The 15289-nt window shown below is 51.7% G+C and overlaps 6 protein-coding genes across 6 annotated transcripts; 2 read left to right on the top strand and 4 right to left on the bottom strand.

Annotated features, from left to right (window-relative positions):
• Nucleotides 1-514: 514 nt before the first annotated feature.
• On the bottom strand, nt 515-3136 carry BBBOND_0108450 (hypothetical protein, conserved; the record flags this gene model as incomplete). The annotated part of the gene is made up of 3 exons (XM_012911279.1): nt 515-2487; nt 2525-2957; nt 2993-3136. The coding sequence occupies 3 exons, from the start codon at nt 3134-3136 to the stop codon at nt 515-517; spliced, it is 2550 nt and encodes an 849-aa protein (XP_012766733.1).
• Nucleotides 3137-4004: 868 nt separating this feature from the next.
• Nucleotides 4005-4688, bottom strand: BBBOND_0108440 (GLUTAREDOXIN, putative; the record flags this gene model as incomplete). The annotated part of the gene is made up of 3 exons (XM_012911278.1): nt 4005-4193; nt 4235-4336; nt 4359-4688. 3 exons carry the CDS (start codon nt 4686-4688, stop codon nt 4005-4007), a joined length of 621 nt encoding a protein of 206 aa, XP_012766732.1.
• Nucleotides 4689-5675: 987 nt separating this feature from the next.
• Nucleotides 5676-6922, top strand: BBBOND_0108430 (hypothetical protein, conserved; the record flags this gene model as incomplete). The annotated part of the gene is made up of 4 exons (XM_012911277.1): nt 5676-5829; nt 5867-6105; nt 6142-6813; nt 6851-6922. The coding sequence occupies 4 exons, from the start codon at nt 5676-5678 to the stop codon at nt 6920-6922; spliced, it is 1137 nt and encodes a 378-aa protein (XP_012766731.1).
• A 292-nt stretch (nt 6923-7214) lies between these two features.
• Nucleotides 7215-7809, bottom strand: BBBOND_0108420 (mitochondrial import inner membrane protein, putative; the record flags this gene model as incomplete). The annotated part of the gene is made up of 2 exons (XM_012911276.1): nt 7215-7558; nt 7620-7809. The coding sequence occupies 2 exons, from the start codon at nt 7807-7809 to the stop codon at nt 7215-7217; spliced, it is 534 nt and encodes a 177-aa protein (XP_012766730.1).
• A 242-nt stretch (nt 7810-8051) lies between these two features.
• BBBOND_0108410 (ubiquitin-conjugating enzyme, putative) lies at nt 8052-8718 on the bottom strand (the record flags this gene model as incomplete). Its single annotated transcript, XM_012911275.1, has 3 exons — nt 8052-8214; nt 8253-8473; nt 8515-8718. The coding sequence occupies 3 exons, from the start codon at nt 8716-8718 to the stop codon at nt 8052-8054; spliced, it is 588 nt and encodes a 195-aa protein (XP_012766729.1).
• A 2586-nt stretch (nt 8719-11304) lies between these two features.
• BBBOND_0108400 (protein kinase domain containing protein, putative) lies at nt 11305-15126 on the top strand (the record flags this gene model as incomplete). The annotated part of the gene is made up of 1 exon (XM_012911274.1): nt 11305-15126. The coding sequence occupies one exon, from the start codon at nt 11305-11307 to the stop codon at nt 15124-15126; it is 3822 nt and encodes a 1273-aa protein (XP_012766728.1).
• Nucleotides 15127-15289: the final 163 nt, after the last annotated feature.

The raw sequence follows: 15289 nt of genomic DNA, 5'->3' as shown, positions 1-15289 counted from the left end.
CGTATGAACCATTCCGTCACGCATGAAAACGCCACAGATGCAATAATTTCTGCAATATTCAAGATCATCAGGGTATAAACATACGTCTTTATCAATATCTATATATGTATGCAGTGGCTTATGGAGTTACCGCAGGGACGCTTTGATTTTGCGTGAATTTTGTATTCTAATGAACACGTGAACAGCACCCCAATTTAGATTCGCATTTATCTACGAGCTTCCCGGAAGCAATTAGAAAACGTTTAACAATATAGACACGCATATACAACAGTTGGCATTACAGTCTGCCTTCGAAGTCGGTATGTATGCTCCAACGAAGTGTATCTAAAACGCGCTGTTATTTCAGCAATGCAAGGCATTATATAGATTTATACATTGTGTGGAGATGTGCTATGCCGTAAAAAGCCACTTCTATTAAATTGACAGCTGGAAATACAGACACGGAATACCATGTTGCGCATGGCATGAACACAGTTGCTATACATTAAGCGACACGTTGTTATTTATAATGCGATTATTCGTCATCTACCTCCTCCCCCTCCTCTTCTTTTTCATCTGCTTCCTCCTCGTCATTTTTGCTCTGGTTTCCGTTTTCGCCCTCCTCTGCTTCCTCTTGGTGCTCTGAGGCTTCGTGCTCCTCCTCGTCACGTTCTTCGTTGTCATCTTCCCCATCCTCCTTTGTGGAACCGGGCTTGCTGGACTGCACATCACCTTCTTCGCTATATGCGGACGCAGCACCTTCGTCTGAATCGATACCGGAGCAGTACGGAATAGCGCTTTCATCTACCAGCGGCTTGGCGGTAGCAACGGCGACTGCTTTCCCGTCTACGGTGGGCGATGCGATAGGTTCAACCTTGTTTACAACATCTTGCGGTATAGCGGATGCTGCAGATTGTATTACGGTAGATTCGGGCTGCGCAGTTGCCTTATTTGCCTCGGGCTTGTTGGCGCCAGCATTTGCGGTGTCGGCATTTATGGTTGGGTTATCAGCTTTGGCTTCCTTCTCTGCTGGCTTACTGTCAGTCTTTGCCGCGTCGGCTTCATTCGCAGAATCTTTGCCACTCTCGTGGTGCTCAGCACCATCCGACTTTTCCTCTGCTTCATGGGATTCAGACTCGTGTTTCTCCTCCTTTTCATTGTGCTTCTCATCCTCTTCGTCATCCGCGTCCTCAGCTTCCTCTTTGTCATCGTCCTCACTTTTTGCGTCTGCAGATTCCTCATCGGCATCCATCTTGGATTTGGAGGAATCAGAGTTTGCATGTTCGGCCGACGCGCTGGTGCCCTCTGGGTGCGATTTGTTTTCCTCTTTTGATGCATTTGCGTCCTCTTCCTTTGCGGACGCGTTTTTTACGTCGTCCTCATCGTCGAACTCCTCATCATCTTCTTCGCTCGCGTGCTTGCCGTCGTGTTCCTGCGCCTCATCATTAACCTTACCGTCATGATTAGCTTCTTCATCATCATGTTCCTCCTGCTTGTCGTTTTCCTCTGATGCGGTTTTGTGATCGGAATCCGTGCTCTCAGCGTCCTCGTGATGCTCCTCGTCGACGGTGTTATGGTCGCCCTTGGAATCCTCTGCGTCGACTTCATCTGCAGCGCCGGATTCCTTCTCGTGTGACGTATCGGCGGAACTGTCGTTAACTGAAGCAGCCGTAGATTGGTCAGCAGAGTGCTCTGAACCGGTATTCTCGCTCTTTTCCGTATGTTCACTGCTTTCATTAGTGTTAACGGCTGACCCCTCCTGGTGATGGGCGTCGTCAGCGGTATCCCCGGCAGCTTTCGGCGCATTCAATTCCGTCGCCGCAGATGCATTCTCAGAGTTGTGGCTGCGGATATCCATGTCCTCGTGATGGGAATTCAATGGCGCAGTTTCCGTGTGCTGCTCCGCTCCATCGCTGTGCCCCTCCGGGCGAATCCTGCAGGCAAGGCCTGTATGCTTGTCCACACGAATGTTCCCTCCCGCAATGTGTTCCCCTGCAGTGGCAGCGTCGGCATGCTCTGTGTGGGTAGCATTTATGGACTGTTGCGCGTCGGTGGCGCCCTGGGTCCCCGACTGCTGTCCTTCGGCACCTTGAACGACATTTCCATCCTTGGGATGATTTCCGACAGGTGCAAGCTTGCATACGGGAACATTGTCGTGACCGGATTCTTTGTCTTCATTTAGGTCGTCCTCCATATATTCATCATCATATCCCTCTTCCTCGCCTTCGTCGTCCTCGTCGTCGTAGTCATCTTTCAAATACTCATCGTCGCCCTCGTCCTCAAATTCCTCATCCTCATCTTTGGATGACGAATGGGATTTGTTATGGCCATTGCCGGCTTCCTCCGACTTAGATTTGTGCTGTGGGTCTCCGCCGTGCTCTACATTTTCATGCTTGGCACTGCCGTGATGTCCAGATCCATCCTTTGCGCTTTCGTGTTTAGCAACATCGTGTGCCTCACTCTCCCGCTCCAGAAATTGATGCGGGTGAACTGGAATTGTGGCTATTGCTGCAAATATGTTAGTCTATTTGGCGGTGTTGCCAACCTGCATGGGACGGCTCGTAGAGGAAGTTGCGGCTCTCCAAAAAGCCGGGTATGTCTGATGCCAGAAAGGAAGGGAACAACGGCAGTCCACCTGTTTCATCTAACCTGACTCCCTTGCGACCGCCCGGGCAGTTGTGCGTTTCGCAAAAGCTCGCGTGATGCTTCGAATGCCCATGGTGGCCCGCTTCGTGGTGGCCGGAGTGTTCGTCGGCGCCGCCAGCATGGTTGTGGTGATGCTTTGAATGGGCTTGATTATGCGCATTGTGGCCGTCTTTACCGTGCTCGTGAATCATCTTGTGATGTGTCCCATGTTCGTGCCCCTCCCGTTCATGGTGGTGCTCATGTCCATGGCCTTCACTGCCATGGTGCGGCCCGTGATGATGTCCGTTCCCTCTTTCCGCAATGTGGTTATGTTTCTTGTGCGAGTTATTCGCCTGCAAAGTATATCGGTTTGCAAAAAGAGCCCTACCGCAAGCTCGCCGAAGAAGTCGTAAGTCGGATTTATCTCTCCTCCCAGCAGCGACAGCGTGCCACTGCCATAGCCGTCAACTCGGTAGATTTGGTGCACCGAAATGAGGCACCAGAGGTGTAGTAAACTCAGTCTCACCCCCATCCTTGCCTGCGGACTAGATTAATAATGTCAACGTTATTTTAGGCGCATGTAAGAATACAGGTACTGTAGCATCCACGTGGGATAATAACGTCGATTGCACAGTCACATCACATACATACTACCATGCCAATGCACGAAAGCACTAAAAGAAGTCAAGGAAAAAACGTTATACACAGCAGTAGCATCCGTTAACTAGCACACAGAAGGCAAGTGTAACATCATCTTAGATCATAATGAGCCCACACACAACCACACACATGGCTTCCAAGCACACTCAGAAACCAGGTACAAGTATTAGTCACGGAATATTGTAGACAGAATAGAATTTTAAAATTTGGAGGTGTGTACACATCGATCACTCCGGGTCTCACGACACCTCATGGAATTACGAATATCGCCACAGCACGTTTACACATTGATGTGATGTAGCGTGTCTTACCTTTTTAGCTTCTTATTACACTTGGGGAGTTCAGTGTGTGCCGTGATGTCGTTCGTTACGACATCGCAATGCGTACCCCATCCTCCACATCCCGCAATATTCCGGGCTTCATTGAATGACACATTTACCCTCAGTTGTACCATATCAGTGTGTCTGGGCATTGCGGTGATGGCTATGTGCTGCGCTGAAGCACACATCTCAGGGTAGTTGATACTTACTACAGCCAGCGGAGTCCACCTTCCGCGCCGTCGTTGAATTCGCCTTTAAAACATGGCATCATTATGACTTCCACAGTCGAGTGTTGTAATAATTATAAATTCCAGTATAACTGATGTGTGTTTTCCCGTTGAAATACTTGTCTTATGCACGAGAGGCTTTGTGCGACATCATTGTCGAAGGTCAACCTTAATCCGCCAACCTGCGGAATGTCTAACCTTCTATACACTTCTTTAGGGACCCGTCCTCGTGCATCGCAATCAGCTTCTCCAGCCCGCCAATAAAAACGCCTCGCACGTAGAGCTGCGGTATGTACGGGTAGTCGGAGAAGCGCTTTATGCCTGCCCGGAGCTCCGGGTCTTCGAGCACGTTTACCGTGCGTATGGTCGGTACCCTCGACGCCTGTCACAGTTTATGATATGCTATCTGGTTGTTAGCAGTACCTTCAATATGTCGAGAGCGTGTCTGCTGAATTTGCAGGCAGGCTTCGAAGCATTGCCCTTCATGAATAGTACTACCGGGTAGTGCGATATTTCGTGCCGTATCTGTTGTCACCTGTGATCACACTGTCTGTTGTGAACTCACCCTTGCCTCTGCTGCAGCTGTCAACTCCAGATTCTTCAACGACTCCCTGGCGTTGGACTCCGCAGCCTCCTGTTGCTGCTGGTCTTGGGGGATGCAACCTGTGGGTGCACAGGTCGTGTGACTTCCATGCTCTTCAGCCTGAGATGAACCACTACAGTGCGCGGTAGCTGCGTGGACTGTAGAATTCCGCGATGATCGGCGTACCTGGAAAGGGGCTGCTGCTGAAGAAGCGCGATGCATAGACACGATATGCTGCGTAGGCACTGCAAATGCTAATAGCTGCAACCGCAGCAGTGTTGCGTAGCGCAGCATTGGCGCTGCGTGTCCTGCAGCAGTTTAAACGGACGCCTCGGCGACCTATGCCTTCGAATAAGCGCATCCATGGTCGAATGGGCATCTCGCACAGCTTAGGTAGAGAATCCCAGAAATAAATCACTCATTATAAATGAGATTGTTCATCGCGCCAGTTTAGCTGAGCATTCTAAGTCAGTGAAATTTGCTACGTGTGTCGTCGTCCAGTTGCAACGTCGCGGGTGCGGGTGATTCCAACGGGCTAAAAATGAAATGTGCGATGGTCATGTGTGGATCCAACGCCGCTAGATTAAAATACTCCGTTATTAAAGCGTCTTTGATTGTGGAATCTTCTGCAAGGTTAGTGTCTGGACGGTGCACAAGTATGTGTTACAATATTGCTAATGGAGTGTAAACTGGCAATGGTATGGCAGCACATGCTTGCAAATAATCACACATTGGCTCCTGCTGCTAAAATATCTCGGCAGCTGAATCAATAGTCCACATGTCGCAACGTATAGGTGACGTCGGTAGGGCCTCAGCCCTCTATACACCGAGACGCCCCAAATATATGCCGTGTTTCGTTGAAATGTTTGAATGCCGAAACTACATATGAATCACTAGCAGTTTTGATCTGGTACGCTTGGTGCAGTTACGTGGCCGGGCGCTGCGGATACGACTGGCGCACTGCTAAATAAACTTGTTTGCGACTTAGATTCTTCGTAACAAGCATCAGTTGACAGTTATGTTGTTCTATAAACGAAGAACATTGAATGTGCACGAGTGAAAGTAACTTCGGAGGTTGCGTGCGTTTGACTGTTGAGGACAGCTCCACTCGTAAATGTCCGCGGCAGTGAAACACCTGCAAATAACGCCGTTACATTTTCACCGCGTGACTATGTGCTTCCGTTGATTGTAACACTGTCTAGGTATATTACATTTTTTTTTAATCCTTTATTGCTGCTCCGGCAGCTGTGTAAATATTAAGTTTGCGTGCCATGTTATAGGATGGCTTCCCGCCGATCTACAGACATGTACGCCACTGGCGTGCAGAAATTGCAACTGGGCGATGTCTTGAAGCGCAACTTCAAGAACGCGTTGATAGTCGAGGCCGACCTGAGGAACACCCTCGGCAAGTACAGCGGCCTAACGCCATCCCTGCGTAAGTCTACATGTGCGCGATTTAATTACCAAACTAGACTACGGAAGTGCCGGCGTTCTTATTAACCTACGAGGGACTATACCGTTCCGTTTCCAGAATGTGGTCTACAACTGCCCTATCCGAATCGCTCTGAATCCCGAGTACCCTCTGTCGCCGCCGTACATCACAGTCCAGCCAACGGAACAGATCAAAATTGTACAAAAGCATCCGTGCGTGCTCAAGAATGGAGACGTGGTTATAAGGTACCTGAGAGAGTGGAATCCAAGAGCGACTCTGGTATGTTGCCATCTGCCGTGAAAACACTCTGCGCAGGTTGAGGCGCTTCGCTACGTGCAGGATGAGTTCGACAGGGCGCCGCCCATTTATGCCGTAGAACTGCGGCGTAGTGCCACCTTGCCTGCTGCGGCATCACAGGGTTCCGGTATTGCAACGCCTCTTAGACACTCAGCGACGAGCAGTGAAGGTAGCATGACACCTCGCGGCGCCAGTGACGAAGGGTCTCTGGATGCGGAATTGGAGTCCATACGGTCAAGGATAACAGCTAATGTACGGGATATGCGTGCTCAGCTCATCAAGGAGTACCAGTATGACGTCGGGAAGTACGACATCCACCGGCTCATCATGCTGGACTGGGTGCCAACGTGTGTCAACATCGCCAAGTACATTAAGGAACAATACGCCGAACGCGAGAAGTTAAACCGGGCGCGTGCTGACTGTGACAAGCAATTACACACCCTCGAGGACATCGATGACTACTTCACTCAGGTCATAGCCGCCCTCACGAAGATGCAGACGCCCACAGGGGAAGCGGATAAGAGTGTGTCGTCGGATGCGAGCGAGCCCAATTACAACTTGGAATTCGACAGCCAGCGAGATGAAAGGCTGTGCCGCGCTGTTGCCTCGGAGGCGGCGGCCAACGAGATGATGGAGCTGTTGCAGGCAACCTATAAGCGCAAGCAAATTTCGACCAAGAACTACATCTACGTACGTTTTGGTTACGTGTTACGACACTGATTTGCAGTACGTTCGACTGATAAGCAACGAGAAGTTCCGAGCTATGCACGCGAGAAAGGCAGCGGCAGCGACACGATGACCGTTTGTACCCGGCAGACCAGACAGGTGACTCATCCCGCATACATTGAATTGCCCATAAATTAGCACCCTACATTATCCCGACATTTACATAACTAATTGGCACACTTTGAGCCACAATTGAGGCGACGCAATGTCGTTATGCCAAAGAAGTGTGAACTAACTCGAGTCTCGTGCCACAGCGAAAACTTAACGACTCAATTATCATCGTAAAAATAGTTTGCAGCAGATTCAAAAGTTGCTAAAAGTTCACAGAGTGATACAAAATAGTGCGATATCGTTTGAGTCAGGGCTCAGATGTATGAATTCCTCAGCGCATAGTCGATCGCCGTGAACGCCGCTGCTGACCCCAGGGAGTACCTGGCGAACGCTGGCCACCTTCCCTTGCACTTGTACAACGCGCCAGCGGCAAAACCTGCCACAGGAGCGACGTACTGGTCGTATTCTTCGGAAGTACGCGTGAGCTTGATGGAGCTGTTGATCACGCAATAGAGCAACGTGACACACGCCGTGCGGTTGCCCAGCCCCGGTCCATAGGTTCCACACAGGTTTAGCAGCGAGTTGATAAACAGTTTCTTGGTCGCTCCGCCCTTAGCTATACCCTTGATTAGTCCGAACGAGCCGCCCAGGAGCATGCCTGAAGAAGGTTGTGTACGTGAGGAATCCACGGGCGACGACCCGAATTAGCGGACACCTACCCGAACCGTATGCTAGTCCAACGGAGTACGTTATTTTCTCCCCCCAGTGGCGCCCATAGCCGCTGAGATAGAGCTGCTTGTCGCTGAAGTTGGGAGCAAGGTACTGTGACCTCTGCGCTCCGACGGAGCCCGGCCGCTGGAGGATATCCAGGTTCGGCTGTATGGTTCCTACTTTAAGATAGTCGTCCATCGCCACAAGTCATGTCTAGTGAATTGCTTGGCGCTCTGCAGCGCTACAGTGGCGAAGGTGACGCGGGGGTATGGGGAGTTAGACGTCGGCCAGACCACGTTTCGTAAGGGCAGTAAAGGCTGATTTGTGGCAAAACAGACACAGCATTGTGAGTATTAGTGCGAAAAGTGCTGGAAGGTTTCTGTCATTTGTGTGTTACGCAGATCTTTCCCACTTGGTGGCGCCGCGGCGCGTTGGTTGCTTCAACTGCCGTCAATGATACGGTTGATGGCCACCGTGACGTCCCATCTGTTGTCTGCCAGCGCCTTGATTGCGGTCTCACGGTCGATCCCCATCTCCAGCAGCCTGTCCACCTTGCCTTCGCGGGTATCGCCGCGGTTGTTCGCGAAATTTACCGTCCACAGCCTGCGCGTGATATGGTTGTAACAAAAACGAGCTCTTACTTTGCCGTGCGTGCAAACTCCTCGTAGTTACGCCGGTACATTGATGCGACCTCGGCGTCCTGAGGGTCGTCTGGCTCTGGAGCCGACATCAGCGCCTGGATGGAAAGAAGCGCTGTCCTTATCGTAAGCGCGGGGCTCCACTCGTTCTTCAGTATGTCGAGGCAAATAGCGCCAGTTTCACTGCTGATGTTGGGGTGCCATATTTTGGTCTCGAAGTGTATCTGCAGCGAAGGTTAAGCCTTTTGCATGTGGTGTAACTAACCTTCGGAGGGCTGTAGGGGTAGTCCTGCGGGATTTTGATGGCCAGCATGAAGTGCCCTCCCTCGTAAGGAGTCTGTATCGGGCCTTTGATGTACCCCTTCCAGGTGTAGATGTCGCCGTCCACGGTGTGGGCGTCGACGGAGCCCTCAGGATTGCTTTGAATATCCTGCAACTCCTTCTGGAGTCTCAGATCTTGCCGGTTCATTGTGCGGGTCGGAAGGGTGAATTGTGACCTGGCACTCCGGCCTCGCTCTCACCGCACCTAGTACGGAGACGCTGCGGTGAGATCCACTACGATATCCACAGACCCAAACAGTAAACCGCACGCCCTCCGAAACAACGATGTGTGCCCTTTTCAGTGCGATGAGGACGAATCCTGGGCAACCGCCGATGTCGCTGGGCGCGAAGGCGTTGACTAAGCCGCTGGATCTACTGAAAGCGGGCAACTACACATTAAACGCAAACTCGTAACAATAGTTTCAAATAACTGCGATGCAAAATTACACCCCCGCTGGTTAGATTCTTGTTGCGCGGCGGATGTATTTTCGCCCTTGCTAGCCACTCCAGCCACCTGACAGCAGCAAGTTCAACGAACAAACACACTTCCACGGGCAGTATATTCAATTCTACACGAACTGCATGTGACACAGTATGATTTAGGTTCGCTATATGTCGACATTGGAAATGAAGCTAATATCACGTACAATGGTCACCCGGTGCGGTACCTAGGTAACGCCTCAGCAAATTGCCGCTGTAACAAAACCGTGCACGCAAATGCGGCAGACGATCAACATAGTGGAGTTTATAAGCTGCGTACGCAGTGAATACTCGCACTTAGGCGACGTGAGGACTGAACATGCAAGCGCCACGCCAGGGGCCTGCTGATGTGTGCCACTAGCAAATCAGGAGGTAGCTCAAACCTGAGCCAACGCTATACGTAACGCCTTACTAACTCAGTGACTCGAATCACCGTAATAGCAGCTGCGTCATACAAAAGCGTGGTCATTTGCTTGGTGTACGTGTTCGCGCACCGTTGTCTACGATGTTGTCTTAAAAAATGTGCATGCACTTCACCTGGCACGACAGCTCTCGCGTGGTACGTGCGTGCGATGTTTCTGAGTTGGCTTGAGCCCTGGTTTTGGTTTGCCTAGCATACCGTAGTCAGATACTGGCAACAGGTTGATGCACCAACAGCGAACGTCCTACTTTGATTGGGATTCAGTAAAACTAATCAACAGTAGTGGTACTTTTGGTTGCTACCAGAACAGTTTGGTATATATATCTGCATGTCAATGTTGTCCGGCAGATCGCCTACATATATCACGTGGCTTCGGCGAAATTGTATTTTCGATGTCGCATTAGATCAGCAGGGGTGAAGTAGACATTGGTTAGTAGCTCATTGTGGTTGGTGCTCCTATCTGGGTTTAACGTCGCAAAATGCAACGTCAACAAGCGGCCTGAATGCCGCTCAGATTCGGTAGATCATACGGATGGAGTATCATCGTGATAGTGATTATTCAAGTATATGAGGCGGTAGATATGGCTATGGGTGTCAGCGTCATCGGTATTCTCACGTTAATGTTTCCCATTAGATTATTGTGGCAGAAACGCGTACGAGGTCCACAGCCGCAGCTCGTTGCGTAGGCAGCCTCATACGCCATCAAACGTTGAAAAGCAGATCAGCAGATCCGTTTATCCCCTGTAAACATACATGTTTACATGTTGCGGCGAATGGCTCTCGGGAACCTAAGTACATACGTCCCTTATGGTCAACGCAGATTTGCCTCCTCCTCAGCCGGTATAGCTTCTAAATGGCCACTATGCATTGTACATCACCAATCAGTAGCTACGTTATCAGAATATCATATAAAATCATGTTGCGCCCCGGTGATACAAGACGACGTGGTTATGCAGGATGGGCAATTTGCGGGAAGCACACGGAGCAAACCTGCGAAGAATCATACACATATACGGTTTTGTAATGCAAACTGTGGTAAGCTTTGTATGACTAGATGGCAAGCAGCATTGGAGCCAAAAGGCGCATCGCGTTATTCACAACACACACATTGCGTTGAGAAATAGCGCCGAAGATGCTGGAATCCAAATTGTCTATATTACCTCTTTGAATTATAACGATGCAAATTGGATATACAACGAGCAGATCTGTTTTGCATCCCTCGGAGCGGCAACCAGAACTCAGCGATGTTATGAGGCCCGCTGCGCTCTCCGGACAAGCCGCGCGTCCGCTCGGTAGTCGGAATATTCCAGGCGGATTTATCACGCCCTAACCGCTTATAGCCGCGATCTTCGGTATACCAAAGGTCACGAATTCAGTTTAGAACCATATTTGCGGCTAGCGGTGGTAATGGTAGGCGACTCTCCTCAGTGACAGCGGTAATGGCGGCGCCACGGGGCAATTGAGTATCAAGGAATGAAGAAAGACCGTGTGTATTTAACCGATATTGCTCTGATTGGCAAATGTGACGGTGGAATGCGTCAAGCGCAGCAACGTTGAGCGATGTTGATTCACAGCATATGGCTGCTCTTCCTGAATCGCAAGCGCCATTCTCCTGGACATGAATAGGTCGTAACTGTTTACATCGGGGTGGCAAGTGCGCTGAGGCGTGGTCTTTTAGGCCGTTCGAGCAGCTAGGTTGCACGCATCGTTTTCAACTCACGTGGAACGACGGTGGTCATTGCTGCACGGCTGCAACGGTCCATAGGCCAGGGCGTCATCGGATGTATAATAGCTCCAAAACCTCGGCAAACGCAGTAATTCGAATTGTTCAAGATGGCACACTGCAGATCAAGCTGCCTCGTACCACTGTCGCAAGTGCCGGAGGGGACGATTCCAAAGGCACTCCCAACGAGAGATGGCATTCCGAGCCATGAGTCGTACGAGGTGGTGTTAAGCTACACCGTTGACAGCCCGTTCAAGGCGTGCCCCGAGAGTGAACCGCTGCCGTCACCCCACGCTGATCTGCTGAGGATCATCAACAGCCCTGCGTACACCAATGAGAATCATACCACGTCGGTGCACTCGCAGGATGGTCCTACCTGCGAGAGGCTGCAGGCTTCGGGCATCGCAGTTCTGCATACGCCCAAGAAAATGGACGCCACACCCGAACTCCGTCCAACTATGACCCCGCAGGCGCCTCCGGATGCGGAGTTCACCAACTCGGCGAATAGGATGGCGGACAGCGAGATTCAAAGGCTTACCATGCGTGGCATCATTGGCAAAAGGGCGGTGAATGTGGACGTCTCCACGATCGAGAGAAGGATAATGTCAAAGGTGCTGCAGGATGCTGAGGCGCGGCAGGTCATCGTGACCTTCGTGCGAGATCGGGATGACTGCGATGAGGACGACCACGACGAAGTTGATCACGAATTCGAAATGGTAAACGCGAGCGGAAGTCGCAGTATAAACCTTAACGACTCGCTGGGGTACGCTCTGGACCGTATCGACGGCAACCTGTTCGACGTGCCGTCGCCCAAAACGCCGATAAACGCATCGATTCCGGTTGACACAAGCGACATCGACTGGTTTAACTCGACCATGAGGTTCAACAAAATAAAGGAGTACAAAAAACACGCGATACCGTTCTCCGGCAGTGACAACTATTACCACGGGGCGACCAGCTGCACAATGACCGACTCGGAGTACAACAGAAATAAGGGCACGTTATTCAAGGACTCGCCAAAAAGAGATGAGTATGACGACGACTACGACGATGAAAGTGATGATCTCATGGAGCCTCCGGCTGAAATCACGACGGCTGGAGACCAGACGCACGCAGTGATGTCCCCCATAGAGCCGCAATTGAATTTTTTAAAGAAGCGGAAACGTGAAAAAACGGAACACAGAGAACAGCTGTCTTCGGATGGAGCGATGACGAGCAAGTCGCTCTCGAGGGATTCTACCACCTCCAGCATTTCGGAGGGCTCTGGACAACTATCGCATCGCCAACGTGTTAGAAGGCATATATCGCATGACAACTGCAACATCATGATTGACGAGTACAAGAATCATCCCGACTATGAGGAGGATTCGGACTCTTCGCCGCAAATGTTGCTGTCCGACATGCGTGCCGAACACAGCAACACGTCGTTGGACCGGTCGCTTTCGCACTCCCGACACGAAGGCTCAGGTTCGCTCCCGCGAGATTGTTCAGTTTCCAACGAGGGTATTTCTAAACGTGGTAGGTTGGTGGAAAGTCGTCGATCGGCCGAGTCTAATGGCGGTGTGAAGGCACTGCGGTCTAAGCACGGAACCGACCGCGTGTTCGATAACGCACTGCTGAATAACAAAGACTGGTCGTCGGAGACCTGGGGTTCCTTTATCAACGTGATCCTCAGCCGCACGTGCACGCTTGGCCACGGGTCCTTTTCTACGGTGACATTTGCATTCCTCAGGCTGACGCCCTCTCTGGCGATGAACGGTGGGCGCCCGAATTCCAGCTGCAGCAATGAAAACATAGCCATGGCACTGAAGGAGTACAACGCTGCAGCATACAGGGATAGCAATCGGACAACGTCCGAGAGTGAAGATGAAACTTTTAATGGCCAAACCGCAACGGACTCACGAAGTGCACCCACCGATCCAAAGTCGGGGAATGCTACCGGGAACAACGGCGAAGGCGACATTATCGACCAAATGTGCAGCGTGGTCAGCGGGCACTGCAGCAGATGCGCAAACGTCCGTGCTATCGACTGTGCAGTGAAGTCGATCAACGATGTCTTCCCACAAGCTCGTTTCCAGTATATCCGGGAGAAGGAGATGATGTTGCATTTCAACGCGAACGTCCTGAAGCCCCTGGCTTGTCGCCATCACAACACGGACGGCAACAGGTCATACCAATTGTTGATGCCTAAAGCCCAGGGCGACTTGCTGGATATGCTCAAGCGTCTGGTGAAGCACCGCACGAATACTTGCACAAGCCAAGTCTACATTGCCAGCCAGTCCACTGGCAAGCAGGAAAGGAAGATAATCGGGCTCAACGAAACCGAGGTGAAGTTCCTCTTCTACCAGGTTTTGTCGGGGCTGGCGTTCATTCAGATGTGCTTCCAGGGCAACATCCACCGGCATTCCGACATCAAGCTTCAGAATATCCTGGTGTTGTGTCGCGATGAGGACCAGCTCAACCCGATGCGATGGCGCCTGTGTCTCGCGGACTTTGGATGTTCCATCATGCTTCACCCCACGCAACACCTGGAGGGAGCAGGTCTATTCCGCACCCTGCATGACAGCTTATCCAAGGAGTGGCGCACGCACGTATGTAATCAGCTGACGTCGTTTGTACGGGGCACTGTGCGCAGTAACGCTCCGGAGGCGCTCTCATACGACCGACACGGGAAGCCGCGCAGCAATCACAACGACCGCCTTTTGACGGCGTATAAGCGAAGGAGGTTACGCATGTCGTATATGAACAAGGACCAGCTCCCGATGCCTCGCGTGTGGGTCCAGGGTAACGTGAGCGAAGAAATGAAACGCCTACCTCCGCGGAGCGCCATCCGTGTCCCTGGAGTGCGTGAAACCGACACTGCGGAATACTACACCGTGGACATGCACGCTGATATGTGGTCCGCAGGGATAGTGCTGGCTGAACTGGCTAAGTTCGGCGGGCCGAATCCTTGCAGTGACGATAGTCGTAGCCCGAACGATTCCTCGAAAAGCAAGGGCGACACACTGCCTGCGGACTACGTGAATCAGAGGCTGAATGGGACTCTTGGGCGTGGCATATTCTGCAGGAACAATGCCGTTGTTAAACTTAAAATGCAGTTGGAGGCCGCACGCGAGAAGGGTGGCCCAAAGGCCTCCCTTAAGGTGGCTGCGAACGATAAGGCGCAGCAGAACAGCAACCAGGCTGCTCTCACGGACGAGAACCTCAACATGGCACTGGCTACCGACATCGCCGCCAAGTGTGATCAGGAGACCGTCATGCGCGTGCGGAAGCTGAAGCGGGAGTATTGCTGGTGGGAGTATCCAAAGTTCTCAAGTGGTTTCTGGAGCCTTCTGGCGAACCTCCTGTCGTATGACCCGGCCGAGCGCTACATTGCGGCCGAGGCGATGGGGCACGCATGGTTCGAATCATCAGACGGTGACTCGAGACCCATCTTCGACGACATCGACGCACTCATGGCTGAACAACATCAACACCTTCCGATGGAGCACTTCTTCTACATCGGGTCTTCTTTGTCGCTGCACAGCGGCTACAGGAAGGGCCCGTGTAATAATGAATCGTCTCCTTTCACGGTCAAGCGTGAGGCGCTCATGCACGTAGAAAACAGCGATGTTGCACTGGAGAGCGTAGGGGATTACGGCAAGGCGGGGCGAACGTCACACGCATGGTTCGCCGGACCGCTTCATTTCCGCCTGCGAGAATTGCACGAGCCCGGCGTGGATTTGCCGGACTACGTGGCCCAGATCTGCCAGCGTGAAACGATAGTTCTGGAATCACGTGAGAAGGAGCTATTCGGCACGCACGGTTTCGTGCTGGCGCAGCTGCTGGCACTGAGACGCCGCTACATGTTCTCGTGGAGCGAGATGATGTCGGCGAGAGCAGTTCACTTGCTCGGCAAGAGCCTGATGCTGCGTGACTACGCGCAGCGTTAGGTCGGACACGGCGACTTGGCTTCCGCCTAATTTTGAGTTCTTTGTGTTTCCTGTGGTGGGTCGGTTGTATGTGGTGATGTGCATGGGGTTTGTGTTGTTTGGTTGGTCTGGAGTGGAGTGTTGGGTGTGGTTGATGATTTGATTATTGGCTTGAGTGTAGTGG

The sequence above is a fragment of the Babesia bigemina genome (assembly GCF_000981445.1).
Source record: "Babesia bigemina genome assembly Bbig001, chromosome : I".
In the NCBI taxonomy this organism is placed as follows: domain Eukaryota; phylum Apicomplexa; class Aconoidasida; order Piroplasmida; family Babesiidae; genus Babesia; species Babesia bigemina.
The sequence above is the reverse complement of the archived record's forward strand: the minus strand, read 5'-3'. Positions and strand labels throughout refer to the sequence as shown.